We start from the raw sequence: 23282 nt of genomic DNA on the forward strand, positions 1-23282 counted from the left end.
TACTGTAGTGTCTCTTACTCTTCTGAAGAAGTCTTCTCTGCTCACCTGTATTTCAGAAATCAGAGGAATTTCACAAATGTCTGTACTAGAAAGGGGTTGGCTGTGATCCAGATGCCAGGAAGCATGTTTAAGGAGGGCAGGTGGGAAGAGCATCGCACACCATATGTGATGGTTGTTCAAGAGTGTGATAATTCCTCAGGTCACTTATTGTTATAAACAGGAATAAAGGCACTTCTATACTAGAAATGCATGCCAAATTTGCAATTTTTTCTGGTCTGTATTGATAACAACTATAACAGTTAAGTAGGGGGGGAGAAAATAGCCAACATCAAATGCTTTAAAAAGGAATCCTTTTTTTCTTTCTTTCTTGCAAAATGCTCCTGAAAGTACCCAGTTGCGTGTGTTTGAATCTTAGAATCATAGAATCCTGATCTAGGTGGCCTGTATGGCCTCTTCCAACTCTAGGGCCCATTCTGCACTTGTTGGATAATGTGCTTTCAAAGCACTTTAGAAGTAGATTTTCTTGTTCTGCACAGGAAAATCCAGCCGCAAAAGCCCAGTGAAAGTGCATTATCCAACGTGTGCAGAATGGGCCCTGGAGTTGGAAGGGGCCATACAGGCCATCTAGTCCAACTCCCTGCTCAATGCCGGATCAGCCTAAAGCATCCAGGATAAGTAGCTGTCCAGCTTGAAGACTGCCCTTGCAGGGGAGCTCACTACTTCCTTAGGCAACCAATTACACTTGCTGTGAAATCCCCTCCCTACCAAAGCCTGAAAGGGCACCCTGCTAGCAGCTCTGATGTGCTGTGCTGAGCTGTGCGCAAAGATATTGTGCTTTTTTTTCCTTTATAGACCTGGGAATTGAACCCATTAGCATGGAGACTTGGCTTTCAAGGGCAAAATACTTTTATCTCGACGCTCTGCCCCCTGAGCTATATCAGACCATTTTCCCATCCTCAGATCACTCAGTTATCACATTTAGCGGCTATATGCTATTTCTCCGTATCCTGTGAACATGGTGTCTACACATGCAGGAAATGGGTATGTCTAGGCTCCATCCCAGAAATCAGCAATGTTAGAAAAAGCAGTGCTCCCCGTTACAGGGATGAACTGGTAAGTACAGATAGACAGGGACGGATTGCTGATTTCAGCGCATGCCATGTCATGTGTGTCAGAGAACTGTGAAATAGAGATCCAGGTCATGAGATACTATTTGGGGGGAGGGGTGAGAAGTTCACCAGGCCGCGAGAGAAGTGGCCGCCAAATCGGCCGCTTCGCTCGTGGCCTGGCTAGCTTCTTGCTGCTACACGGGGGGGGGGGGGGGGAGGCAGGAGCGGCCGCCGGCATGCTGGCGGACACAAACGCGCATGCACGGCAGCTCCACACATGCACGTTTTCACCACCAGGGGGCGCTAACGCGCATGCACAACACCTGGTTCACCGGCTCTTCCCCATCACCGGAGGCAGTTCTCGACCATCAAAAGATTGGGGACTACTGCTATACAAACATGCTGTTAAGGCTCACACTAAGCTCTGGCTCTCTTGGGCCTCCAGATTTTGTAAAGCTGAAGCAGTGGGACTTTCTCCCTCTGCTCACTGGGCTCACCTCATCCCCACCTCTGCTGCTTATAGCTAAAGAACCCCCATGGACATCATTGGGGGCAGGGTGAAAAGGCAGTGTGCAATGGGAGGGAGGGGACTGACAAAAAATACCCGCTCCCTTCCTTTAGTTGGGAAGAGCACCTCTGGAGCCAACCCTTGGCTCTGTGAGCCATCTCAGTACTCTCTGTTGTTTCTGTTAAGACTGCAGGCCATCAAGCGTTGCTGTTCCAAGCACCCACCTGATGCAACCGTCACTTTACCCTCCTCTAAACCCACTGCCTGCTGCAAATACATTGCAGACCTCGTAAGTAGTAATTCACACATCAACTAAAGGTTGAGATGGATTTTCAGACCTGATAAACAAATGTGAAAACTTAGGCAGTTTATAGACAACCATGAAAATGAAGATTCAAATGGATAGCCGTGTTGGTCTGAAGTAGCACAACAAAATCAGAGTCCAGTGGCACCTTTAAGACCAACAAAGATTTATTCAAGGCGTGAGCTTTCGAGTGCAAGCACTTGAGTGCTTGCACTTGAAAGCTCACGCCTTGAATAAATGTTTGTTGGTCTTAAAGGTGCTATCGGACTCCGATTTTGTCATGAAAATGAGGGAGGGAGAAAAGAGAACCAGAAGGCAGGATGACCAGTCTCAGGCCCTTGGAATGGAAGGCAGGACTTTCAGCTGTGATAGTGAGGGATGGTGGTGTAGGGTTTCCAGGTTGGGAAACTCCTGGAGATTTGAGCATGGAGCCTAGGAAGGATGGGATCCTCAGTGGAGTACAATGCCACAGATTCCACTCCTCAAAGCATCCGTTTTCTGCAGGGGAACTGATCTCTGTCATCTGGGAATGAGCTGTAATTCTAGGGGTTCCTCAAGTCCCAACCATAGTCTGACATTCCTATTTCCACTGCATTTTTTTCTCCCTTCTAGGTTCACAACAGAAGCACAAAGCACAAGTCAAAGCTTTCCAGTTGCCAACCAATATGAGAACGTGAGTAGTAAACCATTTTGTGATCCTGATTCATTGGCAAACATCAGATAGAAACGGCCTTGTATAGATTCTGGTTAGGGGCAAAGGGGAAGACGACTACATTTTATCCCACTCTTCTTCCAAGGAATTCAGTGTGGCATAACATTGTTCTTCCTTGCCATATGGGTCTCATCTTGTGAGGGAGGTTAGGCTGTGCCCCACGGTCACCTGATGAACATAATGGATAAGTTAGGGTCTGAACTCTACTCCCCTACCCTGCTCTGACACTCAAGTCTACTGCAGTTTCTGCTAAAACTGCTTTGTGAAGGTCTCCTAAAGCAGGGGTAGTCAACCTGTGGTCCTCCAGATGTTCATGGACTACAATTCCCATGAGCCCCTACCAGCAAACGCTGGCAGGGGTTAATGGGCATTGTAGTCCATGTGTGTGAAAAATACTAAAATGAACGAATTCATCAGAACAAGGCATTGCATATAAAATCCTGATCTACAGACAATAATAGATACATTAATTGGGGAGGGGGAATATTTGCAATTATATCTGATATTTGCAACTGTATGCCTGCTATATTGACCTCGATGTAAAAGATACTGCTTGCCAGTTGAAAGGAGAAGGCATTGAGAATTTAAGAATTCAGCTGAAGTTCACAGAACCATCAGTGGCAAGCTAAAGGGAGGGTTACAATTCAGTCCTTTGCAAATTTGCCCCTTTGAGATAACTGGGTTCAATACGCTTAGATTGGAGTAAGGTGCAGCTTTGGAGATCTTACCTAGACTCTTCAAATAGCAACTGGGCAGGACTGTTCAGTGTTTATTTTCGACAAAGGCTTCCCAACTTTGATGTTCTTCTTAAGTGAAGGCTTATTCAATTTGCAAAGTATAGTAGTTTGAGGGACAGAGGACCATTGGTGGTAGGGAATAGTATTAAATGAATGTTAAACATATAAATGAAAGTATTTGTATCGTCCCTTCAATACAAGATCTCCCAGGGCTACACACAAGTCAGCCTCAAGAATGCATTAGCCAAGATCCAAAGAAATATGGTTTGTGTTTCATGAGCCCACTGAGGATTTGTTTTCTGAACCTCCCTCCACCCTCCCCGCACGTTTGTCACATAGTAACAAACATTTGCAACTGGCAAGTTCCGTGTAGCACCCCTCCCATACACACTTCTGCTAGGCATAGTTGTGCAAGTTGTGTTGAGCCTAGGTGGCTCTTTGGATTATTGGCCATTGTCTCTAGCTGGGCTATATGTAACAGTGATCTTCAACCTCTGCAGCCGCAGGCCCTACCTTTGAACGCCAGCCAACAGTGTGAACTTGCTGAACAGCGAGCACCTGAGACATGAGTCATGTGACAGGAATACAAGGAGGGACTGGAGTCTCTGAGGCTGCCTGTGTTACAGAGGGATCCTCTCCATGGTTGAGTGACCCCACTTTGCTGTCCTGCAGCTCCTGCCAGTGTATGCACAAAGAGAGGCAGGGAACGTGGGGCCCGGATTATCAGTGTATGTACATGAGTTGCAAGTTTTCCAAACAACAATGAAGAAATAGTGGCTCAGTAAGAACTTGTTGACTGCCAGAGGATCCTGACCTAGAGGTTGAAGACCACTGATAAGGATAACTATGTTATAAGCGATAAAAAGGGTTAATGTTCTTCTGTCCACATTAATGCAAGCTTTATTCATGTTTGCTTTCTGTAGTAAAGAGTGAACAAACCTGCTAGGTTAAACTGGTTTTGAAAAAGCCATCTTCCTTCACACCTGATTTCTTCCACTTCATTTACTTAGGTAAACTCCATTTTAAACCCTGTACCTCTCCAACCAGTAAGCCTTCAGATTAATGGGACGAGAGACACAGCAGCAGCAGGTAACAGTGTAAAGATTTGCCATTTTCTGCTTAACTTGATGTAACTTTGTCACTGCTTTCCGAATATCAGTAGAAATCTACAATAACGCTACAAAAGCCTGATCTGAAGGGCTGGTGCTCACCTCTCAAATGGCCTGGGACCAGGGTACCTGAAGAACTATCTTGTCCCATATTGTCCAGCCTGCCCGTTAAGACTTTCCATCCCAAGTCTTGGTCTTTGTGCCCAGCCCACAGTGGTGATGGTGACCAGAGATTGGATTCTTCAGTGATGGCACCCCTGTTGTATAAAGAGCTCCATCTGATGCCTACCCTGTTGAGATCTGGCTGAACCATTTTTATTCACTCATACGTTTACCTGAAGTTGTAGCCCATTACTATAGTGGTTTATTTTTGTCATTATGATCCTCACCTGCATGATGATTTTATGGCTCTGTTTTTATGATTCCATGATTGATTGTCTGATCTGCTGAGATGCTTTATAGTTTTCATGTGTTTCTAAAACAGGATGGTTTTCTTCCTAGGGGATTTGTTTTTTTTTGGTATTTTTATTTATTTTTGTTAGTTTCCTCAAGCAGGTGCCTGGAGAGGTAGTTTACAGTCATTCTAAATAAATAATGGTCTATATGGATGGAGCTCACAGAGGCTGTGTTTAGTGTGCAGCACAAGGATGCCCCTTCCCATGAGACTTGCTGCACTTTTGAAGCCTAAACCTATTGGATTCTATTTGCACTATGCAAAATGTGATGGACGCATGTCTCAGGTTTGTAGGCAAGGAAAGTGTGACCAGAGTCGGGGCTGGGAAGGTGAAGTCTTGCTCCCCTGCCACACATAATTCCTGTGTAACAAGGTTTGTTTGAACCGGTTGAATATGTATCTGAAAGTTGAAGGCAGGTGTCAGTACATCCATTAAGTTCAACCAAGGTTCTGCTTTATTCATTCACTATAGCAGGGGTAGTCAACCTGTGGTCCTCCAGTTGTTCATGGACTACAATTCCCATGAGCCCTTGCCAGAGGTTGCTGGCAGGGGCTCATGGGAATTGTAGTCCATGCACATCTGGAGGACCACAGGTTTGACTACCCCTGCACTATAGTACATATTTCTGGTTGCAGGCATTTTGACTTGATAAAAAATATTCTTATTTTGGGGGAAAACATCATTGTTTTAGCCCATCCCTTTGTTCATCATTTTTTTTTTTTGCCCATCCTTTCCACATACAATTCAGTGTTATCTTAAGATTATGGAAGAAGGTGGCAGTGAGGACAACCAGGACAGAGCATCATTCTGGATTAGCAGAACAAGAGTCTGAATGTCTGCTTGAAAACATTAGTTATGTCATCTCTGGTTTTCTTTCTCTTGTAGACGGGTCCAAAAGCCAAACGCCACCTCCCAATTACTATGAACTCATGGAGTTTGATCCACTGGCTCCCAGTGACAAAACAGAGTAAGTGACTTTGAACATGACCAGGCTGTGGGTTTGTTTCCCTTTTATAGTGCATCTCAGGTTAACAAACCCAAAACCTGTGTGATGTTCTACAGAAGTATGTTGCTCCAGCCTCTCTGACATGCTCCAGCGCTTTGGATGGCCATTTAAAGTGTAAAGGAAACGGACAGGCAGGAACTGCCTTACCTTTCCTGCTCTGTATTCCTGCTTTTCCAGGAGAAAGGGGAGGGAGGAGGGAGGCAGATCAATGGCTAGGCTCCCTGTAGGAGCCCAGCCAATCATGGCAATGCGTTTTGCATCTGCAAAATCTTGTCTTAAATAGAATCATAGAATCATAGAGTTGGAAGGGGCCATACAGGCCATCTAGCCCAACCCCCTGCTCTACGCAGGATCAGCCCTAAGCATCCTAAAGCATCCAAGAAAAGTGTGCATCCAACCTTTGCTTGAAGTAAGACAAGATTTGTATGCCAGCAGTGTGAAATTCAAAATTCAGCTCTCCTCACTACTGCCATTGTTTTGTTGAACACAACGTGATTTTATCTTTATCCTGTGCTTTCATTTCAGACCTATTTATGAAGAAATTGATGCACATCTCTTCAGACCTCATGTTAAAAGTCACACCAGCTCCTAGCCCCAAGAGGCCCAACCAAAAGTATCTTCTTTTCCTGCACTAGAGACTGTTTTGGTAACTCTCAAAGGCTTATAAGTTAAGCTACAATACTTACTGAATAGGTAGGAAAAGTCTCACTCTGACATACAACCTAAGGTGTGGTTCCTTCATGCTATACCTTAAGTGCATTATTTCAGTGGATCACTAAGAGTGCAAGGCTCTCCATGTATTTTGGATTGACTTTACACAGGGCATGCTTTCTGAAACTTGATGACAGGAACACCCCCACATTGAAATTGACACTATAAGTCTTTCACGCAGTATAATGCACCCTGATGAATTATCCGTCAAACACTTTCAATTTGAAAAACTACATAAAGGGAATTTCAGCACTGGCCTCAAAGGAAACCTCTGACAAATCCTTAATTGGGGTTCAGCAGCTAGAGGCCCAGAAGGAATAGATGCATAGTGGCTGTGGCAATAAAACCGTTTTACCAAGGGAATGGGCCACACATTTCCATTCTTCTGTAAAACTAGTTGCTAATTAAAAGATTTGATACTTTGAAGTCTTCTTAATTAAGTTTTGTGATCTTCAGATCTCACCATGACACTTCTCTGTACAGAATTGTTTAATGTACCAGTTGCCTTTTAAGAAACTTGGAGAAGCTTCCCACAGCAAAGAGAATGTGAACCCCTTAAGGGGACATTTGGAATGCCTGGAAGTTCTGCTCTGTTTCACTTGCCATTCACGTCGCCCACAAAATTTGCTTTCTCCAATGGATGCTCACTATAAATAAACAAGCGAGTCTAGCTCTAGGTTTTCTGGAGCCTCGTTGGCAGAAGCTGCCAAGTAACGAACTGAAAAGGAAAATGATTCCAGTGGTACTTCAGGTTACTTTGTCTCTGTCTGCCATTAACAACTCAGGCTATCTGCACAGCTGTTTGGTAATGGGTCATATAATAAAGACAACAGACTGGAAGAAGTGCCTTCACTTTGCTTAAAAGCAAAATGTGTTTTGCGGAGTTTGTCCAGAAAAGACAAATAAAATTGCAGCTGTCCTCTGTTTGCTTGTACCCTTGCATTCTGTACACTGTAAGTCTCCCCGCCTTGTGTGTGTGCAATATTTATGTTCTACAAATGCTATAAAGTTTTATAAAGTCCAAGTAAACTATGGTGGAAAATTGAGTTATTACTAAGCAGTGCTTCCAGATAATGCGCAACTCCTTCTAAAATCTCCACTTTTTCCAGTTAATCTCCCGCATGTTTTGTATGTTGTTTGCCTGCCAATATGAGTAGGGAATCACACAGATGATATATTTATTTGGTCTTTTCTGTCTAGCACTGAGCTGAGGTATTTATTTATTTATTTATTATATTTCTATACCGCCTTCCCCGGAGGCTCAGGGCAGTTTACATCAAACATATAAATAATACATGGAACCTCAATGTATCCACTTAGGCTTCATGGTCTATGGCAGGGGTAGTCAACCTGTGGTCCTCCAGATGTTCATGACTACAATTCCTATGAGCCTTTCCACATACAGTGGGAATTGGGCATGGAATTGTAGTCCATGAACATCTGGAGGACCACAGGTTGACTACCTCTGGTCTATGGGAAACAAATTCAAATGTTTTTCTCAATAGTGATATATATATTTGGAAAATCTCTAGTTGTTTTATGTGATCCATTTTAAAAACAACTCATTACAAACCATATAAGACTTAGGCAAAATCAATCAGCACAAGGTTGCATGGTGGTTAGAAAAAAAAGGGGTGATGGGAAATGTGCCTAATACAATAGACACCCCCTCCCCATTCTTTTGTCAATACATCAAAGTACTGGAGAGTATGGGATAACAGCTGTATTAACTTGTCAGCTTTTTAAAAATAACTTACATTTTGCTATTGTTTGTCCAGCATGTCAAATGGTAACTAGTCAAGCTTTTAGACATAAGAAGCCTAGGAAATTTTAGTGATTCTGAAAACCTATGATGGTTATAGTTCCCTCCTACTAATCATTCAGTACATTTGTTATAAACAGTACCACGCATGGAAATGGCATCCATTATCTCCTTAATGAAGTAAAGTCTCGCTACATTGGGCTTTTGATCAGTTGAATACCGGGGAGGATACGCCTTGAATGACTTCAGCTTGAAGTACAAAAATCAGGATTAACTGGGGTAGCTGTACAGTTTCTATTAGGAGCCGGTCTCACTGATTTAAGCTTATTCAGTAAAATATGTACTTTGGTTCACGACGTTTCAAAACCACATTTTATTATTCCGTCAATGTTTTCATTAAAAAAAAAAAAAAAAAAAAAGCTGCAGGCAAATGCTGGCCTTGATACTTATGGATGTGAATACTACATGTATGGATGCAGGGCAAGTACAGAGGCACTGAGATACCAATATGGCAAATCAAATATACAGAAAATACTTTTATGGAGTCTTCAAACTTCCATTCTGCTTTATTCTTTTATATAAATCCCAACGCGTTTTGCTCTTTGCCTTTATCAAGGGACTTCATATTTTGAAAAACAACTTCAGTATGGAGAAGTAATCCAGTCTGGAATGCCCTTAGCTACAAATAGCAATTGTTGAAACTATCTTACTCTCTGTGAGATTACTTCTCTATACCGAAGTTGTTTGGTGTAGTGGTTAGGAGTACGGACTTCTAATCTGGCATGCTGGGTTTGATTCTGCACTCCCCTACATGCAGCCAGCTGGGTGACGTTGGGCTCGCCATGGCACTGATAAAAGCTGTTCTGACCAAGCAGTGATATCAGGGCTCTCTCAGCCTCACCCACCACACAGGGTGTCTGTTGTGAGGAGAGGAAAGGCAACTGTAAGCCGCTTTGAGCCTCCTTCAGGGAGAGAAAAGTTGCATATATGAACCAACTCTTCTTCAAAATATGAAAATTTAAAATGGAAGTTTGAAGACTCCATAAAAGTCATTTTTGTATATTTGATTTGCCATATTGGTATCCCAGTGCCTCTGTACTTGCCCTGTATCTGGATCTTCACTGAGTCCTACCCCTCATACTTTATTTTGGCTTCTGCATATATGGATGAAGCAATTATACCTAAATTAATAGTGTGGAATGATTCAGATATCAGCTCCCAAAAGTGAAGGTACATCCCTTTTGCATATATGTATTTCATGATTTTTCTAATGAAGATCTACCAGTCAATGAGAGAAAGGAGTACCATGAGTGATCTTTATTCACTATATTTACAGGCATGTGTAAAAATTAAATATCACATCTTCAGAACAAGCAAACATCTATAGAACAGTACGCCTAAAATTTTTGCTTTTCAGATTGTCATCATCGTCCTCTGCTGAAGAGTAAATATTGGCGCTGTCTGTAAATCATCAATATTGCATGGCAAAGGAATCTCCAATGCAGAGTCCAGATATAACATTTACTTATAACCAGGGAGAGGTAGTTTCTGTCCGTCTTTTGCTTCAAAAAAAGTGTAAGAGAGAGTGATCAAGTCAACTTTGGCCATCCTTGGGTCTTCAGCAAATTCAGGATCAATGAAGAAGAACACTGGCATATCCACTTCTTCATGGGGATTAAGTCGCTGTTCTTCAAAACAAAAGCACTAGATAGTTGGAAAAACAAAAGTTAAAAACCCGCACAAACATTCAATGCTATACAACACTTACAAGCTGTCAGTAAACTAAACTTCATTGCCAAGCTCAGTTGAGATTAGGCAGCCCAAACATCAAAAAGTTCATAAAATGCTCTTTATCATCATCTTGCTTGTAACGGTAAGGAGAAAGTCTCACACACCTTCCCATTGTCAAATAATTTGGTTGTGCTTGAATTAAAAGTACTGAAAATATTTATGAAAGAGTAAGCAATCACTAAAGGTAGCGGTTTCTTAGGTGTATAGTTTGCGGGACTGACATATCTGAACAACTGCAAAGCACTCAGATTGAGTTTTCGAAAAGTTGGCCAATGGATAAGGGAAAGCCATGTACAGTGCCCTCAGCTGACAGGACAGTGGACGGGTTTAAAGCATACTAGAAAGAAGAGCTAAAGCCACTAAAAAAATGCATTTAAATTAGCTTCTTTGTATGCAGAGAATAGGGTTAATATCTGGCTCCAGAAGATGAGGTTCCCCCATGCCCGTGTTGGGTGAGGGATGGGCATATATCTGCTTATTGGGTGCTCCACTATCAAAGATCAGCACAGAATAGAGTTCTGAAAGCTGAGCACAGGTGCATCAACATCAGCAACCTGCTTTCAGAGCATCACACTTAACATACTTGTATTTTATTGAAATACTGGCCAGCTTCAAAAGGTACCACGTTGTAGGTAGAGATTCCAATTATTGGTCTATCTGTGGGATTCTTTGCTTTATAAAATGCCAGTGCAGTCTCTCCAGGAACTACCTAAAAGATGAGAAAATTTTCTCTGGTGAGTTTCCTTGCTGTTCTCTCAACCATTTACTACCAAACAACATACACTCAGGTTATTTAAATGACAATTACAAATCAGTCAAATTACACTAAGGGTTTGTTGACCTGAAATGGACTGTCTTCACATGCATTCTTAACTGAGCTTTTATAATGCATCAGTCTAAAAGTGTGTGTGTGTGTGGGGGGGGGAGATTAGGATTGAAAGGAAAGCGCATAAATGTCCAGAAGGAAAGCGCATAAATGTCCAGAAGGCTGCAGTTTTCAGCATCCAGTGGACTACTGAACATACTCAGATTGGTCCATGATCTAGATCAGGGGTAGTGAAACTGCGGCCCTCCAGATGTCCATGGACTACAATTCCCATGAGCCCCTACCAGCATTTGCTGGCAGGGGCTCATGGGAATTGTAGTCCATGGACATCTGGAGGGCCGCAGTTTCACTACCCCTGGTGTAGTGGTTCGAATGTAGCACTAGGATCCCAGAGCCCAGATTTGAATCTCCACGGTGCCATGGACTGAAGTTGGTCCAGTCATGAAACATCGGTCTTGAGTACAATTCAGCAAGATTAAGCACAGCCATTTTCTCCCCCCCCCCCCAAACAATTAGAGGATAATACACAAAGTTTAGAATTCCCAGCAATGCCTTCAAGGGAAAATCCGTCATAAAATTGTCTACCAGATCTTTAATCACTTACATAAACTTCAGTCTGCTGAGGTCTGAAATTCCACTGAAGACTTGAATGGACATCTGCATTGAAAGTGATTTTAAGAACACGATCTTTTATACGTTCCATTGTCTCAATCTGGTCTGAACCATGACCTGCTACTGCAGACCCACCAAGTCCAGTAGCCTTAAAGGAAAAAAAAGTTATAATTATTGATAACCAGGCTAAACAAACAAAACAACCAAACATTCTAAGAATAGATTTGTGTAAGGATTTTTTGTAAGGACCATCAATTTACCACCAAATTACATTTAAGACCAATGAAGTTTTCTTCAAGGTTCGAGCTTTCGTGAGCATGCCCGCTTCTTCAGATACAATGTCAACTACAATGCACATGAAAGTTCATACTTTGAATATAACTGTTGGTCTTAAAAGTCCTATGGAACTCAAAATTTGTTCTGCTGCTTCAGACCAAATGTCCGCCCGCTTGAGTAACAGAAAGGGTGCTTTGGAAACACGAGAAACACAAACAGCCTGTTTATTCAGCAGCAAGTCCCACTGGCTTCAGAACCTATTCACCAATACTTGGGAACAGGATTATATCTTCACAGTATGCATCTGTTCATATTTGCTGAGAAACAGACATGTAGAACTGCAGTTTGATCTTTTGCATCAAATCCTAAGTTCCACTGTGTTCAATGGAGCCCTCCTAAATAAGTATGTAGTTTTTGGGTACTTGAGTAGTAGACTATGGGGGAAGCAGGGGTACTAAAAACATGGATGAAAGGGAAATCAGAAGTTCAAAACTTTATTTTAATGAAGCTAAAATACAAGAAAAAGAAAACTAATTGCTTGTCTGCCAAGGGGGCAGAAACAAGGTCAAGGTTTGACCTTGTAAAATCAGATATGCTTCACCAAATTTCTGTTATCACCGGGGGGGGGGGGAGTTTCATTCTAATGCTGCGCTGCCCCAACTCCTCCATCAGTTCAGGGGACTCCCAATTACTTATCCCACCATTTTACAGCTGTATCCCAAAATGCTATTATTGCATTACAAATATTTTGATTTACTAAGATGGGAAAGGGTAGGAAGACACAATACAGTAAATAGAATCTTGACATGTCATTAGATGGACAATTAGAGCAAAAATAAATAGCATGCTCTCAACCTTCTCATCCTCACAACCTATGCTGAAAGTTAAATAGTATGACTCACCGAAGAGTGAGCTTCATGCTATAGGAGGGATTTGAACACAAGACTCCCAATGTCTATTTCATCACTGTTATACTTCCCCTACATCACACCGTTTTGATGATGGCGTTTGTAGTCCATCTATTCTCCCCTTGCCACACACACTCATTTCCCTGCAAAACAAAATTCTCCTTGCCTTATTTTACTTAAACAAGTTTTATCTCCTAAAACACTATGGATGCAAAAAGATGACTGCTAGAACCCTGATCAAAGCTCAACAACTAAGCCCCCTTCTGGTAGAACGTGAAATCTGTGAGGATTCAGGAGCCAATCTCATGGAGTTCACCTGTAAACTTCCAGATAAATACGCACAAGACAAAGTAACATACATCAAGGCAGACACAGGTACACAAAACATATGTAGAGATGGAAACCTGTGTAGAATGGAAGCAGAATCAGATAAATGGGACCCATATTCAGACCAATGTAGCACAGCATCTACAAACTAACATGAATTGCATATGCATATGCTCCATTCAAGACATCCAAGTCTTTTCACCAAAAGGGTGGAGCACATTAGCATAGTCTACTGCTTGCACACATGCATTCTATTTAGGTAGGTCTATCACCAATGGAGGGATCAGTGACTTTACTGCTCTCCACCCTTTCTAGAACATGCTCCATAAGGAAATGTCTGTATATCCTGTACACCTTCAAATGAAAAATTCCCTTAACAGTCAAGGGATTTTTCTGTTTATAGATACCTGTGAAGGTGACTTAGGAGATGACTTATAGCTCAGATGCCAGATATTAGTAAAGAGATCTCTGTGAACACAAAAGGATGCTTGTTTTCACACATGATGTGTTGGAACCAGCTTTATCCCTCCCTCCCAGGCTTTCTCAGCCAGGGTTTCTTGAAACCCTGGGCTTCCTTGACAGCCCTAGAAGACTTTCCTGAATGCTGGAGAGCTAATTAATCTTCCACATAGTTTTAAAATGTGTTAAACATTTATCAGTTGATATGACCATAGATACTTATGGTGACCCCCGCAATGATGGGCCTGAAGCGGATGGGAAGGGGAGTGGTTCCAGGTGAGCGTGTCCCCAGGTATGCTTGCCAAGCATATTCTGCACGATTGTGCCACTACGGTGGTTTCTCCAAGCCTGAGAAATGTTCCAGGGGGTTCTCAACGGCACAAAAGTTGGAGCGGCTGCTCTAGACCAGGGGTAGTCAAACTGTGGCAGTCGAGAGGTCCATGGACTACAATTCCCAGGAGCCCCTGCCAGCATTCGCTGGCAGGGGCTCCTGGGAATTGTAGTCCATGGACCTCTCGATTGCAACAGTTTGACTACCCCTGCTCTAGACACACCCGTATCCACCTTGACTGCACGGCTGCCTCTCCGTGTCCTGCACCTGCCCTGCGAGGTCAACGCGTCTGACAAGAGCCCCCTCCGCCTCCCCGCGCCCCGCCCCCAGCACAGCACGCGCCCTCACCTGGCAGTAGAGCCGGTAGAGCGGCACGGCCGCATAGGAGACCCCCGCCATGCCCACGGCCGCAGCCGCCAGGTAGGTCAGCACCGTCTTGTTCCGCTGGCGCCAGGCCTGCCGCCGATCCCCCGGCCACGGCCCCGAGCTCTTCCCGCGCCGCCCGCCTAGGGGCCGCAGCCGCCACGAGCCCACCCGCCACGAGCCCCATCCCGCCGCGCCCCTGGCCGCCCACAGAGCGCAGCCCCGCCCGCACAGCTCCATGCTGCTTCCCGTCACGTGGGCGGCCGGCGCGCGTATCGCGAGATCGCAAACAGTAGGGCGCGCGCAAGCCGAGGCGCTGCACTCGCCGCCTGGAGCGCTTCGCTTCGGCTACGGTGGCCGCGGGGGGGGTAAGCTCGCGTTCTCGGTGCGGCGCCTGCTCTGCGGAAGTGCCTGTGGAACTCCCTGCCTGCTGCCTGCCTGCCTGCCTATGGGCGAGGCGAAGGCGGCTGAGGCGCAAACTCCCGGAGAGAGGAGGGTGGTGCTCCCCGGCAATTTTCAGCAGCCCCGGTCGCTGCATAGAGTGACGCTTGTGCTCTTCTCTCTGCGTGTTTCTGCAAACTATTTCTCTGGCCGTTCGTTTATTTATTTATATATATATATATATTTACATTGTATTTCTATACCGCCTTCCCATGAGGCTCAGGGCGGTTTACACAACACGTGAAGAATATCCATTGAATCACAATAATAGTCACAACCGGGAGTTCCAAGTCGAGCTGCAGGGGTTATAACAATTCACAATACAACAATAGCTTCCATAACGTCTAATATAAACCCATGGGGAGGTCGGTTTAGGTTCAGATGTCTGAGGGGACCAGCGGATGTTCTTAGGTTGGACTGACTCTACCAAATGCCTGATGGAGGAGCATCCTTTTACCGGCCCTGTGGCAGTTCAGGCAGGGCCCTGATCCCTCCAGGTGGGGGCCAGGACAGAGAAGGCTCTGGTTTTCTCGGATGAGTTCAGAGTAGTACTCATTGTTCTCCGTTTGTTCCTTTGGTGTGAACAACGATCCTGTTAGGTGAGTTAGGCTAAGAGATTGGGGCTAAGCCAAGGTCCTCTTTTGAGCTTCGTGGCAAGTCCAAGTCCTGACTTTAAGCAATCCAGCTGCAATGCTTTTGCTAGGCTTACTGATACACTCGCTCAGTACACTAGAGGCAGAAATTCCCTAAGTAGTGATGTGAAGGTGTGACCAAAAAAAATAAAAAAGTTTTTTGCTGGTGGGGGGAACGACCTATGACATTTTTGTTCTTTTAGAATAAGTGAAAAACTTTTGAGACAAGGGTTGTCACACTCAACATGTATAGCATGGGTAAGTTGTTCAGTTTTTTAATGCTTAGTTTGGGGGAGCACTGAAAAACTATGGTCCTCCCTCCTTTTGTGAAATGAAAGTTTTGCTCAAAATCTGTAATCTGAAAATTGTTACGCAGCATTATCTGTACTGCAGATATGTACATTTTGAAGGTTTGTTTAAATGACCATATGTATAGGTTAACTGGGGTATAGGTCTGTGGGGTCGCGATGGGTCGAACACGACTTCGCAACTAACAACAACAATAGGTTAACTGGTTTATCAAACTTGCTTCATAACTGTTTTTTTTCCATACTAATATCACCTGTAATTTTACAAAGCACTGACTTTCTGCCAAAAATAATGTTACTGATGTTAGTAGTATAGCTAGTTGGTGTCCTGTGTTCTCTCAGGAGAAAAAAAGCTGCGAGTATAGCAGTGGCACAAGAATTCATAGTGATATCACCCCCTATTAACCAATCTGTCATGGTGATGTTTGCATCTACATGATGCCACATTACCTATTTGCAAAAGAGAACAGGGGAAGGTACATAGCACTTTCTACTGTATGGAGCAGGGGTAGTCATACTGCAGCCCTCCAGATTGTAGTCCATGGACTACAATTCCCATGTAAACGCTGGCAGGGGCTCATGGGAATTGTAGTCCATGGGCATCTGGAGGGCCGAAGTTTGACTACCCCTGGTATGGAGGACCATAGGGGTAAAGGTAAAGGTATCCCCTGTGCAAGCACCGGATCATGTCTGACCCTTGGGGTGACGCCCTCTAGCATTTTCATGGCACACTCAATACGGGGTGATTTGCCAGTGCCTTCCCCAGTCATTACCATTTACCCCCCAGCAAGCTGGGTACTCGTTTTACCGACCTCAGAAAGATGGAAGGCTGAGTCAACCTTGAGCCAGCTGCTGGGATCGAACTCCCAGCCTCATGGGCAGAGCTTTCAGACTGCATGTTTGCTGCCTTACCACTCTGCGCCACAAGAGGCTCTTATGGAGGACCATAGTGTGCTATAAACTGGAGGATAATGTTGTTAGGAGCTCTGCTTGGCAAAATGGAATGATACTTTGGCCAACAGTAGTAAATAGCTACAGCTATAATAGAAAGTAGCTCACCTAGAAAGGTGATTGTACTTTCTCTTCCACCCACTTCCATGTGTGGAATTACACTAGCGGGACAGCATGCCCTCTTACTGGCAGAATATCAAAAGGCTGAGAAGCGATATCACTGTGACATCCTCCCACAATTGGATTATAGTCGCATGTGTTCTATTGCTTCTGCTTCACAGGAACTGATCAGACTTGGTAGTGATCATGCTGGGATTCAGCACTTACCCTAGCAGATGTCAACCATAGACACATGTGCCACTAAAATGTAAGTATTAAGGTTATAGTGTATTAGATCATAGCCATTACTATATCTCTAGTTTGTGTTGCTGAAGCAATTTTCTGTGTTGACTGTTAACTTTAATAAGAAGGGTCAGCAGTGCAGTGCTAAGCAGAGTTACACCCTTCTAAGTCCATTGTAGCCAGTATCTTTGGAAGGTTGTGAATCCGCCTAGGACTACTCTGTAGGTATAGGATTTATTTTATTTCTACAACTGGTTGAGAATGCAGCAGCATGGGTCCTTATGAGAACATCTTGGAGAGCCCATATTCATCCTATTCTTAGGCAACTGCACTGGCTCCCAGATGCATTCCGGATCAAGTTCAAGATTCTGATTTTGACCTTTAAGGCCATTCATGGTCTGGGCGTCACATAAATTGAGAGCATGCATAACTGACTATATCCCCTGAAGAGCGCATCACTCTTCCACTGCAAACTGGCTGGTGATTCCTGGTCCTAGAGAAGTATGTCTGGCCTCAACCAGGGCCAGGGTGTTCTGAGTCTGGGCCCCCATCTGGTGGAATGAGCTCCTTGAAGAGCTGCGGGCCCTACAGGAACATCTTCAGTTCTGAAGGGCCTGCAAAATGGAGCTCTTCTATCAGGCTGTCGGTTGGGGCTAGTGGATGATGGAGACAACACCATCATACAGACCATTCCATGATTAACCCACCCCCTGAACGGGAGATGGAGAGGCAGAAATGAAATCCCATGGCTGATGTGAATTAAAATAATTTTAACTGGTTTTAATTGCTTTATTGTTGACTAGGCTACAAAGCCCACTCGTAAGAGCAGGCTTTGAAAGGGGGGGGGGGGAGCCAAGCAGCCCATTTCTGGCTTTTCCAATGGACAACAGGGAGGTCCTGGCGTTTCCAGTGGACAAAGTTGGCAAGGCTAGTTCTTGCACAGGCTCCAGCCATTTCTCTCCCTCCCGATGTTCCTTCCAGCGAGCCTTTGTCTCCGGGCACTCACAAAGTCTTCAGAACCCGCTATCTCAAGAAGAGCGAAGCTGGCCACCGCCACCGCGTGCACACCCCGCACTCCCCACACTCCACATTCTTCGCTTTCCCCGGGGCATGGGCGACCCCCATTGAAATGGAGTCAGTGAGTCAGTTGCAGAGGGCACTTGGGAACTCTTCTGCAAAGAAACCGTCGCCCCTGTGGGTTGTCTGCGTGGGGGGGGGGCAGCCTCCAGGCTCCGCACCGCTGCACGGCGGCTTTTCGTCATGGGGGGCAGGTCGGGAGGTGCTTTGCGCCTCCCAACTGTTGCCGCCTGCAGCCAGTTGAGGGGCTGGAACTGCTGTCACTCTCGAGGTGAGGGGCCAATCGGCATTGGCCCCGATCCCAGACCGGTCCCGCCTACCCTGGGCCTAGCATTTTATTGAAGAGGAACAATTGTAACTATGCTTTTGATAATTGTATGCTATAAATTGCCCCAAGTCGGCAGTCCAGAAAGGGGTGGTATAGAATTCTAATAATAACATAAATAAATAAAAATGATTAATTTATTGCCTGCCCTTCTTCCTGTGACTCAAGGCAGCTTATATAATGTAAGAGAACGTGATCAGATAGCATGAGGCAACCAACAGAAGCCTAGAAGAAATATCAGCCATGATCTGTAAACTGCTCCCGCCGTAAGGGCATTGTGGATGGAGAAAGGGGTGGGGCGAGTTCAGGATAAAAACTCGAAGGGGCCAATCGGGAGCCGCGAAGTGGGTCCCAATTGGCCCCTCTGAGTGTCAGTCCATGGCTAAGGGGTCAATCTGTGCAGCTCCCGATTGGCCCCTTGGCCCGTCCCAGACTCACTGGGGGCGACCAGGCCAGGCTTCAGCGCGGGCCTCGGAGCAGACCCACCGCATCCCAGACGTGGTGAGTCTGCTCCGAGCTCCACACTGAAACCGGGAGCTTAGGGGGGAGGGCGGGGGGGGAGGGGCGAGGGGGGGAGGCCAAGGGGGGGGGCCTTACACACCCACCTAGTGCCTGCTAGCACCGCTGTATTTCGGATACAGGAGGCTTAACTTCTCGTATGTCATAAAGTATAAGAAGATGGAACTGCAGAAGTAGAAAACACTGCTTGAATAGCAAGATAATACTTGCATTGAATAGGTAACCTGTACCGTAAACAATGGCAAAGGCCATTGTTCCTTAAAAGGTTCCATCCATTCCTTTAACAGTCAACAGAACTGCATTCCCTCTATAGAAATGCTGTCATGGACAACACTGTTTTATACTGTTCGCAGAATGACAGAAGTGTGAGAGCCTTCTTGATTTCCTCAGGAAGGCCATTCCACAACAGATAATGCACCTGTATAGGCCACTGTCACCTTGTCAATCTTACCCATTTTCAGGGAGAGGCTTAGCTTCGATGTGTGAATAGGAGAGGCAGTTCTGTAGATTTCAGGGCCCCAGAGCTTGAAAGACTTCCTAGATTATAAACAGTCCCTTAAATTGAAGCTGGTAACTGATAGCTAATTGACTGACAGCCGAAAGCTTGTAGTACACATATACTATGCCTCCCCCTCAATTTGCTACATTTGTACTAGCTGGAGTTTCTTTGTTGACTTCATGATGAGTACTTATTTACGGTAGCTCATGCAGGAGGAAATAACGGGACTTTGCTGTGGGACTGTGCTCCTAACAAGTGTATTTATCCTTCCTGTAGGCCAACAATGCAATCCTTGCCTCCAGTGAACTTAGAAGGGTATAGCCATGTCTAGGCCTGCCTTGAAACTGCAATCACAGCATCTACCATTCATCTAGTTCACAATTAAGCAGTGGAGCTGGGAACCTGTCAAGAATTCCCCAGTTTGGAAATTGAAAGCCCTGATTATACACCCCCTGGGGCCAATAAGACTCTCCTTCCTTTCCATTGTGCTTATTAGAATAGGCAACTAATGATTCAACTGCTTTTAGATGTTTTAGACTTTTAGCTAATATGTATATTTTATTTTTGTATATTTCACTATGATGTACCCTGCCCTGACCCTGAACAGAAAAGGCAGTAAATAAGTACCATTAAGAATAAGAATACGAATATTATTAACGCCAGTCCTTTTCTGTGTCCTTTCAATCAAATCAGCTATAAGCCTTAATTCCAGACTACTTGGAGTGCAAATGAAGTAAGCATTACCATTTCACAGCATATTGACTTGCTGTCTTGTCTTGTGACAAAACTCAACAGAGCACAATCTGTGGCTTGACACAGCTTAAACTGGTGTTTAAGTCCCTTATTCAAATCTATCCTCTATATTCACTGAGTGCCTTTTGATGAACCACTGAATCTTAGGATCTGTTGCAGGTGTTTTCCCCTCCACAAAAAGCAGGTGTGTCTTCTCCCTCCCCCCCCCCCACACACAATATTATGACAACAGTCTTAAGCAAGTCCTCTCAAATCCTACTCACCATCTTGAGTTAGGGTTGTTGCTAGTGCAAAATTGTCATATTAATTTAATAGGAATTTTCTCTGTCCCCTCTTCTAATTCTGTATAGAAAAGTCAAGAAGGGCATGATTAATGTAATCACCATTACATATAAAAATTGTTCCAGAAATATTAAAGCAATACTCCTGAGAGTTCAAAATATAATCACACCCCTCCTAACTTTCCCATATGGAATTAGGAGGGGAGGAGGGAAAGGTAAACCTTAGGTGGTTTACCTATAATCATTAACCTTTAAACTTTAAAACAATACACCAGGTAGACAATACACCAGATAGACAACTTTAAAACAATACACCAGGTCTACCTTTTACTGAAAATAATGGCTCTTTAAAGTACAGGTGTATCACCAATCAGCTGGGGGTGTGGGGTGTGTGTGTGCATGTGTTCTAAATAATGGGTAGTAGACTGGCCTCTGGAGTCTGAAAGCTACCCATAGGACTAGGTCAGGGACTGGCCCAGACTTACTTGTTGGTCAGTAGCACTTACATGATCTTCAAGCATTTCGTGGCCTTGCTGGTGGTCCCGTCCCTTTAAGGTGCTGCTGAGTCCACAGGCCCACTGGGAAATAGGGGATGGGTCACAGCTATGGTTGGCTGTTGCAGGCTAAAGTATTCTACTGCCGCTCTGGTAGTCCAGTCCTAAGCAAAATTACCACCTTCTAAACTCATTGGGCTCAGCAGACTTAAGAGGGTATAACTTGTGTTATAGTACTGCCCTGTAAATGAATCAGCTGTTTTAAAAGTACTTGACTCTTTTTTGATAATATTTGACTGGCAAATTGACTCACAGTGCAATCCTGAGCAGCATTGCAACCCTTTAAAACATGTTGAAATCAGTAAACTTCAAAGGGTGTAACTCTGCTTAGGATTATTGAATATTTTTAAACCAGTCAAATTTCAAAGTTTAGAATATTTTATCAGCAAATACCGCATGCTACTAATTGAGAGGTACTACTGTAACAGAAAATCCGTAGTAGTAGTAGTCTTAGTAGTATTAGTAGTAAGGCAGTGTGATGATCATTTGTTTGCTAAAATGTTTTTAGTTGCCCTTACCCACTCTGTCTTAAGTCTTTATTATTGTTCTTGTTGTTGTTATTTTCGAATTATTCCCCACTAGAAGAAGAAGGAGAAGAAGAGTTGGTTCTTATATGCTGCTTTTCCCTACCCGAAGGAGGCTCAAAGTGGCTTACAGTCACCTTCCCATTCCTCTACTTCCTGGCCGGCTCGTGGCAGGTTACCATGTCTTATAAAATCCCCACTAAAACACCCATTACAATACATCAAAAGAACCCAACATGGCAGAAAACCCACTTCCAACCCCCACTATGGAGAAGGTGGAGAAGGAGTTCTAACTGTGTACTACTCAAACCCTGGGGGGGGGGGCGTCGATCTACCTCGCCAACCCCAGCCTCAACCATAGACCTGGCGGAAGAGCTCCGTTTTACAGGCCCTGCGGAACGCTGAAAGATCCCGCAGGGCCTGCAGCTTTAGTTGTACAATTGGTCTTTTGTTAAAAAAAATATCTTAAGGTAAAGTAGCATAATCTTGTCTGGCTTCTAGAGCACACTGGATGTTTTGGCATACTTTTTTCGTATTACTGTGCATGTCGACGAGATAGATCAACGCCCCCCCCCCCACCCCCCCGGGTATGAGTAGTACATCACTTTGAACTCCTTCTCTACTCCTCTAGTAGTGGGGGTTGGGAGCGGGTTTCTCCGCCATGTTGTGCTTTTTATGTGTTTTAATGGGGATGTTATACGACTTTGTAACTCGCCGTGAGCCGGTTTTGGAAGTGGTGGGGAATAAATTGAGAAATAATAATAATAATAATAATAATAATAATAATAATAATAATAATAATAATAATAATAATATTGTGCAGGCACTCCCAACAAGTAATAAACTGTAACTGCTATGAAATCTGCCTTTCTCCCTTTGTTTTCCAAGGGCTGTTATGAACCCTCATGGAATCAGTCGAGCCATTCACCACATTGCATTTTCGGACTGCCAAAACGGATTAGGTAATTAGATTATGCATTTGCTTTACTCTGATAAACTAGGAGTGCTGCTGTGTTCCTTCTGGGCACTTGAAGTTCAGTCTGAAGTAGACAGGAATCGCAGTCCTTAGAAGTATTTTGTAATTAAGCTCTGCATAGTTGTTGCTGTGGAGAAAATAACCTGTTTATCTCTCAATTCATTTCCTTGCGCAGGCATTGAAATTCTTGGCGGCTGTCAAGAGCACACTGGAGAAGATTGGGGGATTTTCATAAAGAAGATATTACCTTGTGGGGTGGCTGCATTAGATAGTAAATAATTTCTTTTTACATACTCTTGGATGTCATCATAGCTGCTGTGAACAGCCTTGTCACTCACTATGTTTTGATTATGCTCCTTCTCATTGTGTTCTTGCCCATGCCTTAGGCACCACTTAGAGAAGGGTAGGCGTGAGGTACATTTTATAAGGATTTCACTCCCTCTGCCTCATGTGTGTACAGTCCCAATTCATTGTTGCATAGAATTGTGAAAGATTCTCCATGGATAACATGTATGTGTGTATACGTGTATTTTTAAAGTTGGTTTTAATGTTTTTTGCTGCCTTAGGAGCTCTTAAGTCGAGTGGAAATGCAGCATGATAATGTTTTAAATAAATACAATCATTCACCCCCCCCCCGTGTCAGTTCAGCAGTCACACTGTATGATTTAACTCCGCTAGCTATGGCTAGTGTGGTTGTTTAAACAAAGACCTCTCCTGTAACTACAGATAGTTGGGGTGGATCTGATCAGGATCTGAAACCGTGGTTTGATGTTAACCAGAGTTAATCTTAACAG

The 23282-nt window shown here is 44.2% G+C and overlaps 3 protein-coding genes across 9 annotated transcripts in view; 2 read left to right on the plus strand and 1 right to left on the minus strand.

Annotated features, from left to right (window-relative positions):
* Positions 1-7680, plus strand: part of TOM1L1 (target of myb1 like 1 membrane trafficking protein) — a 65458-nt gene extending 57778 nt beyond the window's left edge. For both annotated transcript variants that reach the window (XM_077328686.1, XM_077328687.1), the window contains 5 exons: positions 1804-1906; positions 2534-2594; positions 4381-4459; positions 5820-5901; positions 6466-7680. In XM_077328686.1, the coding sequence (XP_077184801.1) occupies positions 1804-1906; positions 2534-2594; positions 4381-4459; positions 5820-5901; positions 6466-6532 (392 nt within the window). In that variant the 3' untranslated portion in view covers positions 6533-7680. The remainder of the gene's footprint in view (positions 1-1803; positions 1907-2533; positions 2595-4380; positions 4460-5819; positions 5902-6465) is intronic.
* A 2035-nt stretch (positions 7681-9715) lies between these two features.
* Positions 9716-14561, minus strand: COX11 (cytochrome c oxidase copper chaperone COX11). Its single transcript, XM_077328688.1, has 4 exons — positions 14292-14561; positions 11635-11790; positions 10788-10913; positions 9716-10117 (listed from the first exon to the last, which is right to left on the minus strand). Exons 1-4 carry the CDS (start codon positions 14544-14546, stop codon positions 9935-9937), a joined length of 720 nt encoding a protein of 239 aa, XP_077184803.1. The 5' UTR covers positions 14547-14561; the 3' UTR covers positions 9716-9934.
* A 28-nt stretch (positions 14562-14589) lies between these two features.
* STXBP4 (syntaxin binding protein 4) overlaps positions 14590-23282 on the plus strand; it is a 161028-nt gene continuing 152335 nt past the window's right edge. For 4 of the 6 annotated variants that reach the window (XM_077328682.1, XM_077328683.1, XM_077328680.1 and 1 more), the window contains exons 1-4: positions 14590-14674; positions 16920-17005; positions 22401-22474; positions 22664-22759. In XM_077328682.1, the coding sequence (XP_077184797.1) occupies positions 16974-17005; positions 22401-22474; positions 22664-22759 (202 nt within the window). In that variant the 5' untranslated portion in view covers positions 14590-14674; positions 16920-16973. Of the gene's footprint in view, positions 14675-15576; positions 15638-16919; positions 17006-22400; positions 22475-22663; positions 22760-23282 lie in introns of those variants that run through there. The other 2 variants (XM_077328678.1, XM_077328684.1) reach the window with 2 other exon arrangements.

The sequence above is a fragment of the Paroedura picta genome, chromosome 3 (genome assembly GCF_049243985.1).
Source record: "Paroedura picta isolate Pp20150507F chromosome 3, Ppicta_v3.0, whole genome shotgun sequence".
NCBI classification, from domain to species: domain Eukaryota; kingdom Metazoa; phylum Chordata; class Lepidosauria; order Squamata; family Gekkonidae; genus Paroedura; species Paroedura picta.

Excerpts from the sequence above, each read along its gene's own strand:
- COX11 (XM_077328688.1), bottom strand. The coding sequence starts at position 14,546 with ATGGAGCTGTGCGGGCGGGGCTGCGCTCTGTGGGCGGCCAGGGGCGCG. Across the intron at positions 11,791-14,291 it reads TCTACCGGCTCTACTGCCAG|GCTACTGGACTTGGTGGGTC; the intron begins GTGAGGGCGCGT and ends TTTTCCTTTAAG. Across the intron at positions 10,914-11,634 it reads CTCAGCAGACTGAAGTTTAT|GTAGTTCCTGGAGAGACTGC; the intron begins GTAAGTGATTAA and ends CTCATCTTTTAG.